General features: G+C 38.1%; 2 protein-coding genes across 7 annotated transcripts; both read left to right on the top strand.

The window, feature by feature from the left end:
• The first annotated feature begins 1510 nt into the window (after window positions 1-1510).
• Window positions 1511-4244, top strand: LOC134533797 (guanosine-3',5'-bis(diphosphate) 3'-pyrophosphohydrolase MESH1). The gene is made up of 2 exons (XM_063371463.1): window positions 1511-1852; window positions 3731-4244. Exons 1-2 carry the CDS (start codon window positions 1726-1728, stop codon window positions 4153-4155), a joined length of 552 nt encoding a protein of 183 aa, XP_063227533.1. The 5' UTR covers window positions 1511-1725; the 3' UTR covers window positions 4156-4244.
• A 5379-nt stretch (window positions 4245-9623) lies between these two features.
• LOC134533794 (dynein axonemal intermediate chain 4-like) lies at window positions 9624-21486 on the top strand. 6 transcript variants are annotated; one of them, XM_063371457.1, is made up of 5 exons: window positions 9624-10917; window positions 13425-13595; window positions 15362-15546; window positions 19835-20084; window positions 20803-21486. In XM_063371457.1, exons 1-5 carry the CDS (start codon window positions 9754-9756, stop codon window positions 21094-21096), a joined length of 2064 nt encoding a protein of 687 aa, XP_063227527.1. In that variant the 5' UTR covers window positions 9624-9753; the 3' UTR covers window positions 21097-21486. The 6 variants fall into 6 exon arrangements, with proteins under 6 accessions (XP_063227527.1, XP_063227526.1, XP_063227528.1 ...); XM_063371456.1 differs by having other exon boundaries at window positions 20817-21486; XM_063371458.1 differs by having other exon boundaries at window positions 15362-15463.
• Window positions 21487-21494: the final 8 nt, after the last annotated feature.

Here is a 21494-nt window from a genome sequence, read left to right on the forward strand (position 1 = left end):
TAATTCTGGAAGACGAAATTAAGCCTATTGGAAACAGAAAATTGGAAATTAAAAATGAAATAAAATTTCTTGGTTTAGTAATTGATAAAAATCTATCCTGGAATGTGCACATAAACACTATTTCTAAAAAATTAAGCACTATGTGTTATGCTATGCAAACCATTAAAAATATTTGTTCGACTCAAGCTGTCCGAGCATTTCTCAAACGTTCAATCTATCCTTGAGTATGGTATTATTTTTTGGGGAAACTCAAGTAAAGCAATTAAATTATTTCGCCTTCAAAAAAAAATACTAAGAATAATAAAAGGTAAAAATAAAAAGTACCATTGCAAACCTCTCTTCAAGGAGCTAAACTTTCTTACACTCCCCTCCTTGTACATATATCATACCATATTGTTTGTAACTCAACATATAAATTTTAAACAAAATAGTGATATACATGAATATAATACCAGGGGTCAAAATAAGTTACAGATAGTAGGGCATAGAACCAATATATTTGCACAAGGCCCGTACTATTGTGGCATAAAATTAATTAACAAACTTCCAAGACAGATGATAAATACTAGAAATGATAAGAAATTTAAAAAGGAATTAAAAGAGTATTTAACTAAAGAAGCGTTCTACTCTGTTAAAGAGTTTTTAGATGGGTGATTCATATTTTTTGAAAAGTGATTATATTAAATGCTCTGCAAATATAGTTATTGTATCTGTTTTGTATATTAAATGCTCTGTAAACATTGACTATTTATGACTTGTATCTGTCTTGTCTTGTATCTATCTACATATGTATATAAGTCCCACTTTTGTTTTTATTTTTTAATATATGTTATATAATTTAATGTATCAAAACTGTATATTAATTGCTACTGTATATGATTTGCTGGTAGCACCATGACAAAATATCCGCTGTACTGAATTTGAGTTCTGTATGTGAGTGTCCTATGTGTTTTGTATTGACAACTCCCCTTCAGGCTGCCTGGAGAAATGGAGGCTTATAAATAAATAAATAAATAAATAAATTACAATCGCAGAGCCTTCTATATGCATTACTTACATGACAGTTTCAGTTTCCACATACTAAGCAACCAGTATAGAAGGCCGAAACGCAAGGAGAAAACGCAAGAAGTAGAAAGTTGAACAACTTCTGCGTTGCGTTCTTGCGTTATTGCGCGTCTTGCGTTTTTTTATAAACGTGCTGGTAGAAGAGTTAAGGTTGGACTTTTACTGTAGTTGCGTTACTTCTGTTTCTGCGTTCTTGCGTTTTCTATAAACCCGGCCTAATATCAACAAACCAAGAAATAAGGCATATTTAGTTAACAATGAAAGCGGGAAGTGGGAAATATTACAACTCACGATAGTATGTTTTTCTAAAATAAATATTTTGACTTGGGGAAAATTTTTACGTTCTATAAGGCAATAGAATTTTAAAAAAAATATTTAATAATAATTCCTTTCAATTATGACGGTTACTCTTTGTACTTGAGCGAGTTTAGTTTCAGAGGTTTTCGTATGGCGCGGCCGTGGTCGCGGCAGCTAGGGGTAGTCATCACGCCGAGCCGCGAGAGCGCAGCACCGTCGGTTTCTCGCGAAAACGAGCGAGCTGTCCTGTATTCTCCCTCTACAGTATTTGGTGCAAGCAAGCAAGTACTGTATTCGTATTGTGACCAGAATTGTAAGCTATAATAATAAAGTAATAACGTAACATTACTGCAGTGTCTCGATATGGCGTTAACCGGCGATTGCAGTGTGGTATCAAGAATTTTAAAATGTGTAAATTTCGCTGCTACAAAACACAAAGACCAAAGGCGAAAGGACCCAGAGAAAACGCCATATGTTAACCATTCTATTGGTAATTTATGGATCACTTCAACGAATTAGGTTATAGTTCAGGCAGAAGAATGTATATCTATTATCAGGCCTTAAGGAATGTAATGTATTGAATAATAATAATAATAATAATAAAAAACCTAACCAAATCAGATGGATCTCGAAGGAGAACCTCACTGCTACCTAACTTAGGATAAGTATGTTAATTTAGGTGGCCAGTGCCAGCTTACAACAAAACTTTCAAAATATGTATATATAAAAAAAAACTCTTATCAAATCAGCAATCATTAAGAAGCTAATATAAATTTTATAACAAAAATAAAATAAAAAATATTGAATTGAAACTTCTTTCCTGGGGGAGCTACAATTTTCAAGTGTTATGAGGGAACCTTGGGTGGAGGGGAATAGGAGGGGAATGTTAGGAATGAGGTGGGGGAACTGGGAGACGAGTAGTTGGCAAGGGTGAGGTAGAAATGATGCAATATACCTGCACACTTGCATTCTTTATACATGAATACTTGCACACTAGCATACTTTTACACTTGGATACTTGCACAATAGTATAATTTAACGCTCGCTTACATATTTTTTTTAAATTTGCGACAGCCAAAAAGCCTATACCAAATAATAAAATAAGCAAGAAGTTTCACTTCTGTCACGCATGGACTCAACGTGCACATTTTTGTACTGAAAAAAAAATTCTTTACCTGTCAATGCCTGAAGACCAGTTGGTACTAGTACACAGTAAAGTATTACTGACATGCATTGTAAAACTATGCACAGTATAACTGTATCACTAATTAAAATAATCTGGATAGTATTGTTAATCACTGCATAGATCTAAAGAACATACCTAAACATGTATTAAAAAAATTCAAAAGACTAATACCAACTTAGGCCTACCATCAATGAAAAATTAACTGCAAAATTTGAAACTAAACAAGACCAAAATATATGTTGATGTGATGGTGGGATAAGCTCGAAGGCTGGTTTTGCCATTGTAAAATGATCAGGGCAGACCTGGCGATGTGATTTTGCGATGGTTTGCTATTGCTGTACACAGTGTGGCGGTAAAGGGACAACGTAACACACTACCTGAATCTGGGAGAAAATCTTTTGCAAGTGAAGTAAGTATCCCCGATCTGGCCTTGAATCAAACCAGGGATCTTTGGTTCACCACTCCACTGAGCCAACATGTTGACCCAAAAACGGAAATGTTTTTTTAAAAATCTATAGGTCAAAATATGACGATAGAGGTAGGTTTGGGCACGGGCTTAGTTGGGAATGATTGTGAAACCATTACAAATCCACACTAATGGTAATACTTTACAAATCTTTCATTGAAATGTGCAGACACTTGCTTCAGTACAAGCTCCCAATGAGATACTGCCTGTCCTACACATCCAAATACCCTGCAAGTGAGGTAAAGAGAAAGCTACTACACACACACCTGAGTCATAAGCTCTTCTTCAGATTCCTAGAGAGTCTTGTACACCAGGCTCTTCAAGCATTCCCACGCAAAGCAGTCAATTGGGTTTTAGTCGGGAGAGTGAGAAAGCCATGGTTCAAACAACCTTGGACATCACAAGAGAAAGGAGTCCCACCGTCATGTCGAATAAAAAGACCAATGTCTTGTAGGAGCTTGGGCATTATGTCCTTCAAGAACCACAGGAATAGGTTGTAGGTAAGATGTAATGACAGAATGTAAAGCCGAATAATACTTGATCATTTCCAAAAGTGCCTTTATTATCATGTTCCGAATTATGGTTATTTAATGAAGCATACAAGTACTTGTTTTGGTCTCTTTTAACATCCCTCTAAGTTTGAGTACCATGACCATGCTGCCAGCTAATGTAATTTATACTATGTAGCAAGCCTGAGTGTGTTGAATGTTTTTCAGGAGTGGCTTACATCTTGACAGAAGAAGCAAACGTGACTGATGTTGACGTCATAGAAGCAGCACTTCTTCATGACACTGTTGAAGACACCGAAACAACATTTACAGAAATTGAGAATGAGTTTGGAGCTGTTGTGAGGAAGTTGGTGGAGGAGGTTACAGATGATAAAACAAAACCCAAACAAGAAAGAAAAAGACTGCAGATAGTTCATGCGAGCACCACCAGTCCGGGAGCAAAACTAATCAAGTTGGCTGACAAACTGTACAACCTTCGTGACCTTGAACGGTCAGTTCCTGAAGGCTGGACGATTCAGCGAGTGGAAGAATACTTCCAGTGGGCACAGAAAGTTGTTCAGGGTTTACGAGGCACAAACATTTATATAGAGCAGACTCTAGATGATATATTTAAGAGGAGGGGACTTTTGTAGCATTTGTATCTGTTTCAACTGGTTTAAGTGTATCTTTGTACATAGCGTGATAATATTGTAAGAAAATTAAACTTTCATTTTGCAAAGTAGTTGTAGGCCTACAGTTCATTTCCAGCTATGTTATACTTAGGTCAGCTTTCTTAATACCTTTCCACACAGTCAATTTTTCCATCAAAATAATGTTTCAACTTTGGCTTGTACAGAATATTTGACAGCAAGTAACTACAAAAATCATAATTTTTTTGATGAAATTCGAAGGCAACCATTTTCATAAAATGTTTTCATTGAGAACCTGCTTTATATATTCTTGGATGTTGAATAGTTCCAACCGATGCAAATATTCTCAGTACAACCACAGTGACTGCACAGTTATGGAAATTGAACTTCAGTGAAATAAATCTGGTTTCACTGAAATATTTTATTTAATAACTAGGTTTATTAAATTAATATTCTTCATGGGTAAGTTTGCATTGCATGTTAAGATTATGCTGTAAATGAATAAATCATATTACGATCTAAAGCTCATAACTGGTCACTTATGCAACTCAAGTCACTTTTTTATTAGCTAAATTTACTGTTTTGTAAATAACTTGCATTTATTTTAAGCTTTGGCACATTTGTTTTATACATTATTCTTCTGTGGAGTGCATATGAAAAACATTTGTAAGACTAGCATATGCTCCTGCTGACTGATAACACATATTGTTGCAATATACTCTTACAGGTGTATGGGGTATGGAATAGGCTTACTCCATCAACGTTGCATTTAGTTTTTTTAAGCTGTTTGTTTGTACAGTAAAGTATGATCATATCAAGGATGACCTTCAGTTAAAGCCCGAAATAATAGTTAAAACTTCAGATTGACGTACTTGTTTAAATTTGTCTTTTTTTTTTTAGGTGCAATTAGTAGGAATATTGATCACTTGCGATTTTCTGTTTCTGAAGAAGTTTTAAATTACTTGTATTGACAGGGAACTTCCTTTTCTTTCATTTTTGCTATAGCTTAAACTAATGTTGACCATAACATGTTTGCATTGGCTTAAACAATGGGAGAGTGTATTTTAATAATGAATGGCTTTTAAACACAGATAGTAGTGCCAGATGTCATTCTAAATGGGCTAAAAAGTTTAGTGAATGAATGAATTAATTATTTTTCTTAACATCTCGTCAAAATTGAGGTTATTAAAGGCGATGAGAGGTTATTATTATGAGAGGTTATTAGAGGCAATTAAGATAGAACCATGTAAAGTTTTCTGTACTGCTGTGAATTTCCAAGAGAAAACACCCTTGCGTCCAACATATTTAATATGTAGTCATGTGTCAGTTGTAGCAGCAGCAGCAGAAGTAGTAGTAATAGAAATACAATTTAACCTAAGTACATACATGATGCACACTTTTTATAAAGCTTTCCAAAAAGGCCTTCTCAAATTTGGGATCACCCTCAGTGATGTAGCCATTCATGTATACTCTCATTTGAAAGACTAACCCTCCAGATGGGAGGACTTTTCTGGACATATGCATAAAAACTAGTCTTTAAAAAGTAATCTGTTGCAAATAGTGAGGTGGCTAGCCGCTTCAATGCTTCTGGTCTGTGATTTGTTGTTGAAACAGATGCATTCCCTGCCACTGGCTACACTAAAATTCATCACTTCCTGGTATGTGGCAGTGCAATAAGGGTACCTACAGCCCAGTGGCATACGTGGACGTAAAAACATTTGGTCCTTTACACGTTTACACCCAATAGCCGCAACTGAACTTGCCATAGCTGATGTTTTTACAACAGCCGATAGCACAGTCAGACCTGCGCATGCATCTCTTCCCCCCTCGCATAGCTAACTGTATGCCACGGCACATGTGTTGTTTATAATGCCCGTCTTTTTTTTTTATTGCCTGTGGTGATTTCGTGCTAACTGAAACTTACAGACGTGCTATTCAGTCTGGGGCAGTAAAATGAACATAGCGCTAAATGAATTCACGCAATTTGAAGACTTGCTAAATGAGTAATTGGTGTACTTAAAGTTTACGTACCAGATTAAACAAGATCAAAGAATCCAAAATCTCAGCCTCGGAATAATTTACCATGACTAAAATGTTAATAAAAACACATTTAACAGAAGGCAACATATGAATGTTAAATGTATTTAACAGAATACAACTAGTAAACACCGCCCCTCAATCTGGATGCTAATACTGAACTGTAACTCACCTTGCGAATGTTCGTGGGGTGGATGAGTTGTCCGTACCAGTATCTGACAACTGCAGTAGTAGGCACCAATGTGAGTCCACAACCCTCACTGCTAAGGCTGGGAGCATAGTTGCAGCTCTCGTCCACTTGTTCTACACAGCTCCGCTCGCTGCAGAAACGTCTCCTCAGCTCACAACTCTCGTAGTGAGTCATCCAGATGAGTCCCGGGTTTGCTGCCCTCAGTCTTCGCGCATGGTGGCCCTTTCCACCGCAGCCTGTCCCCTCTCATAAACCAACTCATTCAAGCCAAGTTTGTGCATGGTGGACCAACAGTTCGCAGCTCCAAGAATTCTATATCAACGAGTGACACTTGTTCCTTGTACTATCTTGTAAAGTATGGTATAAAACAAAACTTCGTATGCTTGTGTTGTAATCATTAGTCACAGCCAGGGGAACATGTCATAACATATGTCCAACACCAACATTCGCTATGCCATGTCTCGCCATGCTCTGAACACCATGCCAGCCTACTTACTGCAAGCCAACGCTTTTTCCCGAGTTTCACTCGCCAACTCGTCACATGAATCATCTCAACTTCATGCCCAGCGAGTATAATGACCGAGACCTCCAACACTGTCTAGTATAACTATGTATGTAGTTGCTTATCACTGCAGAACATTGCCTCCTCCTCCGTAGCCCAGCCACTCGGGCAGCATGATGTCAGCGTGTCGGACTTGCTCTCAGGTGTTGACGAATCCTGCTACTGTTTAGAGCTGGCCGGAAATTTTATATAGTCAAATTGCCAATGGTTTTTGGCTTTCAGACTAACCAAAACTAAATTTGTCTTGAGCTCAGCACTTCCCCTCCACGTGGTGATTAATTAGTCCAGCACCTTGAAAGTGAAGGCAGTCGAATCACTGCAGGCAGTCTTAACTCGCAGGGATGAGCGGTGTACTGCTAGGTGTCGGACGCATCAGTTCCAGTTTCACGGGAACCCAGTAACTGTCTGTTGTAAAGCCCTCTGTTGTTTTCTAATGTTTACTATTGAATTCTGTTTTTTTAAAATTTATTTTTATCATTTTATGTTGTAATGACCAATTCAGCTTAGTCGTCATAGCACTGTCACGCATCCAGCCATTACTAAACTTTACACGGTACATTAAATAATAAGAAAAGATTATTGAAACTTTGTGACTAGGCTTATGCAAACCCTTTTATTTAAATTTTAATTAAATTTTGAATCAAATAAATTATTCACTAACATAAAATATTTTTCCAGTAAAATTTTAACGACAGTGAAACCATGTTCACAGGAGTCAAAGAAACATTGATATAGTAAAATTAAAAATAAATATATGTATATAAATCATAACACAAGATTATTTGTTATATAAAACTAGCATTTTTTGTACTATGTTATGGAAAGTAATCCAACATATTTCTCAATCAATCAATCAATCAATCAAACATGTTACACTCCTTTCATCAAATAGTTTTTGTGAAATTGAATCAGTGAATCAGAATGCTGAATCTTGCAGCCCGCACACAAAACTAACAGCTTACAGATGAGCTCTTGAACAAACATGCTCATGAACTTTTGAAAAAACTACTGTACCACAGAAGAAAGTTAACATGAGACACGTTTGCTGTATTTAGCGGTGTAGAATAATAAAAAATTTATTTTACTTGAAATGTTGAATCAAATGTCAAATTACCAATTTGAATTAAAATTATTTTAATACTTGCAGACCCCTACTTGTTATCATAGTAGGAACCAGCATACCAGCCAAGCACGGAGGAGTTAATCTAAAAATATACAAAAAAAATTACTTTATTACATAACTGTTGCTTTCTTTGGAATTACATTTTTGGTATCCTAGAATGGTGTATTTTGACTATGACAACACTACCATAATAATTTTCTTCAGGAAAAATTATGCTATCTATTTTTGATATAAACTAAAAATAAAATAATTGCAAAATCCTCATATGTTCAATATTTAGGTATCTTTCTTGATTAATAATTTTAAATTATTTTTTCATTTTCATATTGAATCACTAATATCTAATGTTAAAGGAACCCCTTGTCTCAGTAAATGTACATATATTATGTATAATGCATCTAATGTTGATTCCATGCTGTCGCCATTAGTTTTGGTTAGATATAAATTTCAATCTGGTTCTATAATGTAGAATAAATATTCATAAAACTGAGTGACAAACTTCATTTAGTTCAAAACAAATAATTCCAAATCATAAGCCAAAAAAAGCAGGACAATAATAATATATCTCTGTAAACTAGAAGATAAATATTAGATACATTACCTATATACACTTGTTTTGTAACTGCTGTAAATATAACCTCAAATGTATGTATTTACTTGAACCACTGGCATTAAAATTACATATATTTTAATAGTCCTTCCCAAAGCAAAAGCCCATGTGACAAAAAAATAATATACTTTAGCTATACTGTATAGTGTATAGTTTAAATAACTTTAGTTATATAATAGAACAGGTGCTAAAAAGATTTTCAGTATTCGTTTACTTACATAAATATATTTACATGCTCTTGTAAACATTTTCTATTTTATCTTGTCTATTGTTGCAGTAGGCATTTATATGAGTGTGTGTGTGTGGTATACACACACACATTCTTTATTCATGTTTTTTAATTGTACTTGTGTATTACATAGATGTACGAAGTAAGGGAGTTGGTGTGTACAATCTTTGCCATGTTAATACTTGAAGTCAAATGAGAACATCCCCCCCCACACCCCCTTTACTATCTGCATAGCAAAACAAGTTTTGAGTATAAAATTTAACACTAATTTCTTGCAGATGTATTTGTATTATGTTTCTTCTTAGTTCTTTTCAAGCTACTAAACAAATTTATAGCTTATTAGCCTTCATACAGCTATGATTTGTAGCCAGTTGCTAACTAGTTGACTTCAACTTCAGATCAGACACCCCCACTCCATAGACTAATACCTCCATGGTCCATTTAAATGTTCATGTTAATGTAATTGTATTTTTGTATGGTATCAATCATTTAAGGCTTCTCAGCTGTTGGTAGGCATGTCAAAAAAAGCCAAATAAATTAATACAAATAAAATATGAGTGTACTATACTATCAATTAATTTTCCAATTGCTGATGCCAAAGTTACTGGAGACAGATATTGTGTACTAACTCATGGATGTCTATGGTGTTAAAAAACACTGTAACATTTGTATTTTAATAGTAACAGAGTAAAATATCACAAAACCTCTTTGCTATTTAGAATCACACATAATTTTAAGTGTTCCATGGAGCTAGTTACATCTCTATGTATAACACTAACATAAACAATGTGATAGAGTGAAGACATAACAGAGAAGAGTGAACATAAGCAAGGAGACAAACTGAATCACAATGCTGAATCTTTCAGCCCGCACACGAAACTCACAGCTTACAGATGAGGTCAGTAAGTCGAGAACTCTGAAAGAACTACTAGAATACAGAGAAAAGATAACAAACTTTTGTGAGTTCGCTCCGTTGCCATTATACGACAAGAAATACCCAATAGCAGACGGCGATGCTTTTGCAGTCGATTTCATTCTAGCACAGGATACTTCCAAGACAATGCTGGGCATTCAACAAGACACCGCAGTTAGTGGGCAGTTAACCTTCGAAAGATCATCATATCAAATGTTCCCTGTAATCGAGTCATTGGAGACAGAAAGAGTAGATGCAGACACGAGAGCTACAAAAGACGTAGAGGTTGTTTCTTTGGTACGGCATTTTGAAGATCCTGGAGAGCTGATTGCTGAAGATGCAGACAAAATTGCAGTTACAATAGTGGAAACAAATACAGCCTTCTTGCTGACCTTGCAGAGTGCCACAGAGCTGCGGGGCAGCGAGGAAGGGGATCTCGTGGAGTGCGCCAACGAGCGCTACAGGAGTCTGAAGGAACAGAACAGAATGCTGATTTCAGCCGAAACACAGACTCACACCGTCAGAAAAACGACGGAGGGCGTCTTGACGGACGCGATAGGAACGAAGGATGAGGAACAACACGTGACGATATGGAAAATATACGACGCGTACGCATCTGATGCCGCGTCCGCACCGGAAAAGGAAACGTCGGCTACGACACACCCCGCAGTTCTGGGAAGCTGGGACGCACTGCCGTCTCTGGAGGTGCCGTTCACCACTCCAGAGGAGCAGTTTCAAAGGATAGTGCGAACGAAAGGTTTCCAGACGGCCCTGACGAGGATGGAGCACGTCCTCGCCATGAACGTGTTCAGCCAGCAGCAGGAGCAGTTCAAGCGAGGCCAGAGGCGCGAGCTGTCCGTCATGTACAACTACCGGCTGCAACTGCTGTGGACGTTCCGCACCCGCGAGCAGAAGGGGCGGACCGTGACGTGCATGAGTTGGAACCCCGTCAACGACAACCTGCTGGCGGTCGGCTACGGCAAGTTCTACTACACCGAACGGATCACTGGCATGGTGTGCTGCTGGAGCGCCATGAACCCCATCAACCCTCAAAGGAGCTACAAGTTCCAGACTCCGGTTACTGCTCTTAACTTTTCAACGGTATGGCATTCATTTTAATACTCTTTTAGAAACAACTGTTACTAACTACTTACTGGGTTTCATTCTTTTGAGTCGTTCCATCCTAATAATATATTAATGTAAAAGTCGGTATGTTTGTAACTCAATCATTTCTAATACCTACTGGACTGATTGAAATAAAATATGAAATAGAGGTAGCCCATATGCTGGATTAATACATACACTACCTATATATAATTATGAAATCCCACCCATAAGAAAGTGAAAAAGGGTAAATTCAGATTTATAACAGGATATTCATAGAAGATAAGACTTCGGGGATTAATTATAATTAGAAACATACAAACAGTGGGTGTCCTTTCTATATGTCCACAAAACATACCAGTGAAGCCTGTTTTTGCTCAAAAGGCAAGCCATGTGGTTGTTATAAGCACAACATATTGAGATTTCCATGTGATTACAAGCTAAAATAGCATGACATTCTTACGTTACTACATTAATAATTATACATTCCAGTGATTTCAGCAACTTGTCAGAACTACAATTAATATACCACAAGAGCATGAAAATTGACATGTATCTGAAATATTTATAGAATAGAATCCTTCACTGATAATGTCTCCAAACAAAAACTGTAGTCTCGCAAATGCAAATAAACAATGGAAGATCCCCGATATTTTGTATCACCTTAATGGTTAACCGTTAACATACTTATTAAACAGAGTATAGTCACTGTTTCCTTACTTTTCACTAATAAAAATGTGAAAGTTTGTGAGTTTGGATGTTTGTTACCCAATCATGCCATTACTATTAAACTTATTTGGAAAAAATTTGGAAGATGTAGCTCGTAAACTGGAGCAACACACAGTTATGGGCTATTCGCTATATATTGTTACGAGTATAACGTGGGAAGAACCATTGAGTTCATAAAGGATAGCCCAATTAAGTTTTATTACAGTTTTATTAATTACTAATTATTAGATTACTAATAAATAATTGCACTTAAAAAAATATCTGATCACCAATCACTTGCACTTAAAAAGGTTTATTCGCAAGTCATTCAATCTCTGTCAAGTTCCACAGTTCGCACTCCTCACTGGAGCTAGACTCAACAGTGATTCGCCCCTTATCCTGCAACTGTCTACACACACAGCCTCGCGCCACTCCGTCGCACTCTCACGGTCCCGTCGCTCTCGAGGGGGTCTCTCGCCCTCTTCGCGGATGTCACATTTCCCTTCACTCGTGGAACTCTTCGAACTTTCGGAACTCCCGCAGAGGCCGGCATTGTCGCTTACATACCCGTAGCATTCTTCTCGAAGGGATGAGAGCGGCTGTGATGTGTCACGTCATCCCGGGCCGACCGGACGTCCGAAACACCCAGAACAGCGAAGCTTATTCATGCCACTCCCCGTAGCTGCCTCTGTAAGACTGGAATTCCCAAGCCATAAAAGTGACAATATCCTGTGGAGAGAGGGTGTGCGGGGGGTGGAAAGGGGGGGTAGCGAGGACTCTTGTAATCCGGTCAGGCACGTGTAGCATGCCTTACGTCAGTGAACGGCACGTGACTTCAGTGGCTGTGCAGGGCCGCCAGCCAGCTCCAACCCGGCGCACGTCACAGTCCTGTCTGCAGTTGTAACAATATCATAATGAAATTTCAACCCTAAGGGGGGATAAAAATGGGTACAAGTTTTATTTTGTTGTAAGAAATCATATTTCAAGAGAGAATTATGAAACAAGTACACACAACTACTACCACCAACTGCCTTTTGTTTTTATCACATTCTCTGAAATTTCACATCTTAAGGGGGTTAAGTTTAGAATCAATCTGATGTTATTTCACTAATTTAAGTCTTTATTTTAGACTGATAGAAATGAATGCTTTGCAAAATTTTTTGAGACAGGTTGCAAATCAGTGGTTGTTACGATGATGTGTACACACAGTCAAACCCTAATAATACAAACCCGAAAGGATCATAATCTGGTCACTTTGCAATAATGTGGTGTGTAATAACCAAACTATTACAAAATGTAATTACAATTTTTATATAATTTCTAAACCAAATTTAAATAAAGTTAAACTTGCACACAATTCTGTAATACACCAAATGTTCTTTTCTTTTACTTGTGGCTCAAAAAGAAATACTTTTCCTGTAAACCACTTAAAACGATTTAAGACAGAAAAAAAATTAATTTATAAGATTTTTTTCCCCAACCTACAATGAAACCAAAGCAATGGCATAGTATTATTTTAGTTGAAACTTCACACTATTTCTTTACATTAATATGGATTGTTTTTAATCAAACACCATTCACTACATGTAATTGTTCACTCTTGGAACAAAAATAGCTTTGTATTACGTATACAATTACCATACTTTAGTGTTAAACAAATAATTTAGTACTATAACTCCTATGTAATTTATAGGGACAGTGAATAATACACTTTCTATTAATGAGAGCTGTGTATTAACAGGGTGTTTATAGATAAGGTTTCACTGTAGTCTTTGTGAGGCACGGTGTTCCTACAGAGCCACCCCAATCTGCTCGCGGTGGGCCTGTACGACGGTACCGTTCTCGTCCTGGACGTTGCGGCACCGGACGACTCCGTGCGTTCCCACAGCACGCGCGAGACGTCACCCTCATACCAGCCAATCTGGCATGTGCAGTGGCTTGAGGATGAGTCATCCACGTATGCCAAGGTGAAACTTGCCGTGCATCTTCACTTCTAGCTGGTTCTTTGTTAGGCAGCTGCACTAGATGACACTGAAACCATGGTGTGGGAGAGGCCTGAGAAGGCAGGTCAGTGCATTTCTATGCTCAACCAAGAAGCACGTTCATGGTGTGTGGGATGATTATGATTTTGTGGTTAGCTGAACAAAGGTAAATTTTCTTCCAGCTTAATTTCATTTAACAGCAAAAGTAAAACATAGACTTCTCAGCTATTAATTGAAAGATGAAAACAGACAGGTCACAAGTACTTATAGACTGAAAAATGTAATTTGTTTTGTAGTTGCATTTCCACGAGTTCATTAGCGCCTACAAGAGAAAAAAAATGAATTAATACACTAAATGGTACATGAGAGCACTGAAAAGTACTTAAGGATAATAAAACATTCAAAGGTGCAAAATAGCACTCAAACTGTTAAACTTTTAATGCTTAGACCAGCTTCTTGAGCTTTACAGAGTTGGATATCAGAATTTACCATACAAAGATTAAAATAAAAATTGAAAAATTCCCTATTCGCTAAAATCATTCCTTGAGGTATCTTTTTTAGCGAGATTTTAAATTCCCTGGATTTTTACTATCTGTAGCCATACTGGTACGTTGACTATGCAGACATAACTTTAAAACATAATATAGTTCCCAAAATGCCCAGTTTAGTTAACATTAGTCAAATGTGATGATTTATACCCTTAAGTTATATTATTCTTGAAAAAAAAAAAGTGAGGGAGGACAGGAAGCTAGTTTACAAGCAAATTAATTACTAATGCTGTAAAAAAAATTGTGTGTGGAGTACACTCAAGACAGAAGTGAAACTTCTTGCTTTTTTGGTATAGGTAGAGATAATATATTTTCATTTTCAATCTAACTTTTTATATAAAAATTAATTATAACTATAAACATCAATAACTCTTATCCACGCGAATAAATAAATTGTAGATTCTTCAAATAAAATAAAAGATGTATGGCAGCATCAATTGTCAGCTGTTACGAAAACTGAGGATTAGACAAACACAAGCAGCATTACAAGAATTCATAGCATCACTGCTGCATCATTACTACCTCTCGCCTGTCGTCACCTCTTCCAGCAGTTACAACTTTCCATCTTCCCATTCGACAGCTAGCGCATGCGTTGGAGTGGCGTCCCCGCTGACACACTCTCCTCCTCTACCTGTTCCCCCACCACGTATCTAACTATTCCCCTCATGCAATCGGAATTTTCGTAATGCTTGAAAATTGTTGCCCCCTCAGTAAAGAAGTTTCACTTCAAAAATATAAAAATAATTGTACATAAAAGTGCAACTTGTGACCAGATATGACTGACTACAACTAGCGAATCTTATTCATCATTTACACTAAAAGATTTTATCTCTTAGGGCCGTGCCTTTGAGTAACTAACTTTTCATTTAGTACTGTGAAATACTGCCTATTTTGGGTACAGGTAGATGCGTGTACTGGACATGCAAGAACCTTAGTCAGAGACTATGTTCAAACATAAACACTATCAGGCAACGTTTGCCTGTATACAACACTTGGCGATAACAACCCTCGAGTCACGAGATGTATTACGATTTTTGGCGACGACAAAAGCCATTTCATCGGTAACTCTGTCAAGACCTTATGTTGGAAGCCTTTTTAAAAAACGTATGTCAAAGAATAAACTGTTGAGAAAAATCATCACCTAGCTTCACGACCGGAACAAACGTGCCAACATCACGGAACGTGAGGTTCTCGTGCGCACAGATCCTGGCGGGCTGCGGGGACGGGCGCGTGTGCGAGTACGCGATGGCGGGCGCCAACCTCATCTGCGTGGAGAGGATGCGCGTGCAGAGGATGGAGGGCAAGGTGAAGGGCATCGAGCATCCCCGCCCCTGCCAGCCGCTGGACATCCCCGTGTTCCGGCACGCGGCCGCCCTCGTTCTCACCAGGTGTGCCAGGTGCCCCCCCCCCCCCCCCCCCCACCAGATTCGATACAGTTTCTTGGACATGTGCCTTTTCAGTTTCGCACTGTTCGTCATGGGAAGAAAATATATTCAGAATACAAATTAAGAAATAAAAAAATAGTGCGTGGAGTCCCTCCGTGCGGAAGAAGTAAAACTTCGCAATGTGGAAATGAAAATAGGAAGGGGTTGAAATTGATTTTTAGTGAAATCATATTGTTTATTTAAGACAAAATCTTTATTAACATTGCTTACAAATCACAATTGATCGCATCTTTTAATTATCATTTTCGAGTGGAGAAATATCCAAATCTATAACATTTACAATTGGATTATGATAACTAAAGTAAGATACGAAATGTTTGAGTTCTATTTTTTCAATATTTCTTGCAAAAACTGCATCAATGGTTTGGTTTTCACGAAGCTCACACTGTTTACTTCGCTGCATAGCAAGAATACCACGCGCATGTGCTTGGGATCTACCGACTCACTCTCTTTCTCTCTCCGAATTTCTACCTTTGTGTATCTTTCTTTCTCTCTCCCTCTTGCGTTGGAATATTGGACGCTACTCGTTGCTAACGCTCGCGCATGCGTTCGAGTGCCACGCATTCACTCTCGCTCTGTCTCTTTCTATTCCCCCTCCCCAGGAGCGTTAAACGTTTAACGTAACCTTGTTGGAAGTCACATTAGAAGTTTCACTTCAAAATGAAAAACTTAAAACCCACAGAGAACAAGCCTAAATGAGCTGATGTCAAACAGATAAACCCAACGATAAACCTAAACAGGTGTTATGGACAACATGATGACAGCACAGACAAAACATAAATATCAGATAGCACGAGAATTCCATGGAAGGAATTTAGTCAAATAATAACAGCACAGACAAACACAGTGGGCTAACGACGAGACGTTTCAACAATAACAGTAAATGCCGGCAGACAACAACACCTGGACAACGCAGCAAATATATGAAGATAAGCAGATATTATGGACAAACACAAGACAACAACCCCAACAAGCACAGTAAGTTACCCATGACAAAACAGTTGCGATGCACAAACAGACTGTCTGTCCAAGAAATTTTAATAAATGAAAATTATCCCTTGCATGAATCATTTAAAGAACCCCTTCCTTATCACCGTAACACTAGCCTCTGCCAATACTGCCTTTTAAATTGAAAAACCTTTTTTTTTGTCTCACTTCAAAGGAGTTCAAGAAAAATTTATCCAAAATACAATAAAATGGAGCAAAAAAAAGAGGAATATATATATATATATATATATATATATATATATATATATATATATATGAAACTATAATAAAGAGGTGTAAAATAAAAGAAAATTTAAAAAAACCTGGCAATGCATTTGCTTAAACCAGTAAAATTCTATGTTTTGTTGATCCACATGATTACCGTATTTACTCGCATATAGGTCGCCATTGCATATAGGTTGCACCCATAATTTGAGGTCTTGAATTTGGTATTCAAGATTCCCCCCATATAGGACGCACCGGTAATTTAATGACGCGAACGGCCGGCGCGCCGTGCACGAAAGAGTTAACGGGTACTGTAAAACTCCGTTACTACGAGAGCTGATAATGGCGTGATAAATTGATGTAACAAGTACTCGTAATAACCGAATATAGAAAATTGAAGTCAAGTTAGATTCCTAACTTCTTAAAATGTCTTTATTGTAGACTATAACTCGAAAACAGTGCTTTGTATTGAAAAAATGAACATTTTAAATCGCAAAATATACATATTTTATAACATGAAAAGTTGCTTTTATTTCTAAACATGTAATAATTTAAGCCTAGGCGTGTAAAAGTACGAGTAATTATAGCAGGAGACAAACTAAATTGTACTAGGGAAAAACGTAAAATCACTAATGTATAAACGTAATGGGATTGTCGGGAATATTACGTGGCTGCTGATATTGTATTTATGTCATTTATGTCACAACTTAGCTGAAATACTGGTACGAGACATAAACTTCACAAGATAAAATGAGCGGAGTCTTGGCAACTGTTTTATACGTAATTTATAATTTCGGAAGTATTGTACAGTTGACGCATATTTTTTAAACTAACCATTTATATATGGGGATCGTAAATAATTAATTATTGGTATCAAGACATTAAGATGAACGTAAACTTGAACACGTCACGGCAGCGAGAAAACTGGTGCGTATACCAATAAACTGCTATTAGAACTGGACAAAACTGGTACACGGGAGGTGGAGCTTATATTTTTTCCCGCTACGCTCGCTTCTATTGGCTGGCTGCTAATGGAAGGTCACGAGTCTGGGCGGAGCGTTGAGTGAGTTATACTGTGCATGCACAGCTCAGAGAACAGAGAGAGCCAGCCGGCGACTACGCCGCGCCGAAACAGCTGACCGAGTACAATGACCTTTCTCCACGCACTGCGCGATATTGACTGTAAATTTCCATCAATTTGCGGCCCTTTTTTTTTAAATTTTTTTACTGTGGTGCAATGTGTATGTGTAATGTAGCCCATGTATTTGTATGTATGTGTATTTGTTCTGAACGCTGCAGGATGCGACTGTATTTTAATTAACTTTAACGTATTTCTTACTTTTCCCTTTATTTACACTTTCCCGCTTTTTGCACTTTTTTACTTTGTCCCCATGAAAAGTGCTAATAAGGGGTTTTGCTGTAAACTTCTTTATCACATTTTAAAGCAAAATATTGCAAAAAAAAAAAAAAAAAAATTCCTCAAAAAGTTTTAAAATTTTTTTATTCACATATAGGTCGCACTTCATTTTCCCCCCATCAAATCTGGTAAAATTGCAGCGACCTATATGCGAGTAAATACGGTATATACATAAATATAGAGTATTACTAATAATTTTAAATCATAATCACAAATTATATGTTCAAAATAAAAACAATTTTTGCATAATGTTGCAGAAACAAACCTAAATTTCTCAATAAATGAACCTAGGCTCACACATATTTAGTGTTTTCAATAGATTTTTTGTGGAAGAATTTCACTTTGGTGTATCTATTGATGACAAATAATTGTAAAAATATTCAATTTGAAATGTTGGTTTTAATATATAATTATTAACAAACATCAAATATTTATTGCCCCTACTTAAAACTACGTAAGTCATTTCAAAAGAAAAGCATCTCTTAAAATATTAAAAAAATTAAAAATATTGTTAAAAGATGTAAAAAAACACAAAATTAAAACAATCCAATAAATAAATCACTAAGCCAATTATATTCTAAAGTTCTACTATCCTTGAGACATTTTAACTAACTTTAGATAGATTATGAAATATAAATTAATAAATATTAGAACTGCTGATTGATGATTCATTGTTAACTTTATTAATGAGTTTGTGATTATGTATATGCTTACTGTAGTGAATAAAAAAATTGGTTAATAATGAGGCATGCAAGTAATTTATACTAAGATTCAAGTTTAAATCCTTGAAAGGAACTCATTTATACTTATAAAGTATTTTTCTCTCAATGTAAACTAAAAATAAATAAATAAATAATTAAAATGTGTATATATCAGGGTTGTTTCAAAATAAGAATTATATTTTCAATTAAAAAGTTTCCTTAATTAGATTGGTCCAAATTAGACAACTCGGCAATGTCTACAAGTTTTATCACTAAATTAAACGTGCGAATTATATCATATACAGAATTTAACTGAAAATGTGTGCTGATTAAGAATATGAATACAGATCAGAACACTTTTCTCCCTGAAATAGTTGTTTTTCTCTTAGAAACATTCATATAATTTTGCTTTCATTGAACCGAAAACACTTTCACCTTCACGCACTAGAGTCCCCGTCCATTTTAGTGCTCACAAAGGAACGAATGGCTCAGTTGTGCAAGCAGTTCATGTTGATGCTGGCAGATGCCACCTCATTCCACAAACTTGCTATTTAGACCGGTGGTCCAATGTAGGCGACAGCAGGGGTGCAACAATAGGAGGGGGGGGCAAGGGTATTTTGCCCCCCCCCCCCCCCCCCCCTGAAACATTGAAGTGGGGGCAAACGGGGGCAAAGAAAGTGCTGTGTAATCAATTTTTAGATAATAAAACTGCTTAAATAGCACCATTTTCCACCTTGAAATACAAATTTTCCCTGGGGAGGACCCCCGGACTCCCCGCTTCAATAGGGGGGATTAATGATTCTTTATAAAAAGGTATATTGCCCCCCCCCCCCCCCCTTTCGAAATGTAGTTGTTGCGCCCCTGGGCGACACGGCTTCACTCGTCCGGGTGGTGACCGCAGGCATCCGGGCGACCCCAGGGTGTACCTGGTGGGCACGGACGAGGGCAGCGTGCACAGGTGCTCGCTGAGCGACCACCACCAGTCGCTGGGGGTGTTCCTGGCCCACCTGGGCCCCGTGTACTCCCTGCAGTTCAGCCCGTTCGACGGCAAGCTGCTGCTGTCGTGCGGGGCGGACGCCAGGCTGCGGGTGTGGGGCGAGGGCTGCTCGGAGCCGGTGCTCGCCCTGTCGGCCTGCAACGAGCCAGTGCTGGTAACCTCTCATGCCGCACACTTTACCATCTTTACCGTGAAAAATATCAATTACCGCATTTCGAAGTTATACTCCTTTTGTAGGCTTCTGTAAATACTGTTTTTTTTTTTTCCATTTTAATTATCAATTTCAATCAAATCACATATTGCAAGTATTGTTCATCGAAAGAAATCAAGTAAACCTATCCTACGACACTTTCGTGCTAGTCGAATGATAAATCATGCCAGACCTTCGCGAATTCCAACCAAACACCTTTTTTTCTTCTCAAACAATTTACCTGCAGACTCCAGGTCGCAGGAAGACTCACTGCTCCATCACGTACATAAGTTCTGCCTGTAATCATGGTATGAAATGTGTTAAGTCCTGAAATGTCTTTGTAGGTTTTAACTCTCTGATTGCAACACAAGACCAGGTTAAGTTGGAATGTCAACAGCCCCGTCGCCTCCAATCGACATCTGCCCACCAATAGTTCTTTTATCGTCAACGCCACGTACCTAGCCAAGCTACATATTTACATGACTTCATCCGTCCCTCAAAATATTTTCCCGAATCAATGCTGCCACCAATCTATGTTTTTCTCGCGGAGATTTATCACAGTGACATTTGCTATTTGTGTAGTGTTCCTGTACATATTTTATTAGCATATCCTCAGAAAAATTCAGAGTCTTGAGTTAATTGTTTGGGCCTGCAATGCTATCACGCAAGACAAACGCCACAGTTGGCCACTCGCAGGGGGCGGCGTGGAGCCCCAGCCACTCGACGGTCGTGGCCTCCATCGACCCCAGCCACGTGTACCTGTGGGACCTCCAGCGACGCACCTGCAGCCCCATGTCCACGGAGACGGCGGCCGACGAGGCCTCCAACACGGCGGTGGCGTTCAGCGCGTCGGGGCTTAACCTGGTGGTGGGGGACAGCCAGGGCTACGTCCGCGTGTACTCCCTCACCGACATGCCCCCGGCGCCCTTCCGGCAGGCCAGGGCGCTGCGGCGCTCCCTGCGCAAGGCGCTCGTGACCCAGCCTCAGGCGCTGGAGCGGCTCGAGGCCCTGTGACTGCTCCGGCCCTCGCTTCGAACTCTCTCACGCCTTTTACACACATGACATGCAACCAAGATCAAACAATCGTGTGAACACACCCAAATTTTATGTGTAAATAAATGTTATCATAAACATCTTCAAGGTACGTATTTTAAATTCATTTTATTCAGTAGACTTGTTTGACCTTCAAACACACCCTCTCAGGTCATTCGGGTCATGCCATCAATGCTGCTTCTCTCAAGGAAGAGCTGTGAGGATAAGTCATCTGCTGGGTGTTTTTGTACGGTCGTCTACTCCTGTGTTGTTTGTAATGCTTGCAGTTTATTGTGATTTTTGTAATAATGAATAAAGAATTTTCGTTAACATGTACATATT

Source organism: Bacillus rossius, chromosome 7 (assembly GCF_032445375.1).
Source record: "Bacillus rossius redtenbacheri isolate Brsri chromosome 7, Brsri_v3, whole genome shotgun sequence".
Classification (NCBI taxonomy): domain Eukaryota; kingdom Metazoa; phylum Arthropoda; class Insecta; order Phasmatodea; family Bacillidae; genus Bacillus; species Bacillus rossius.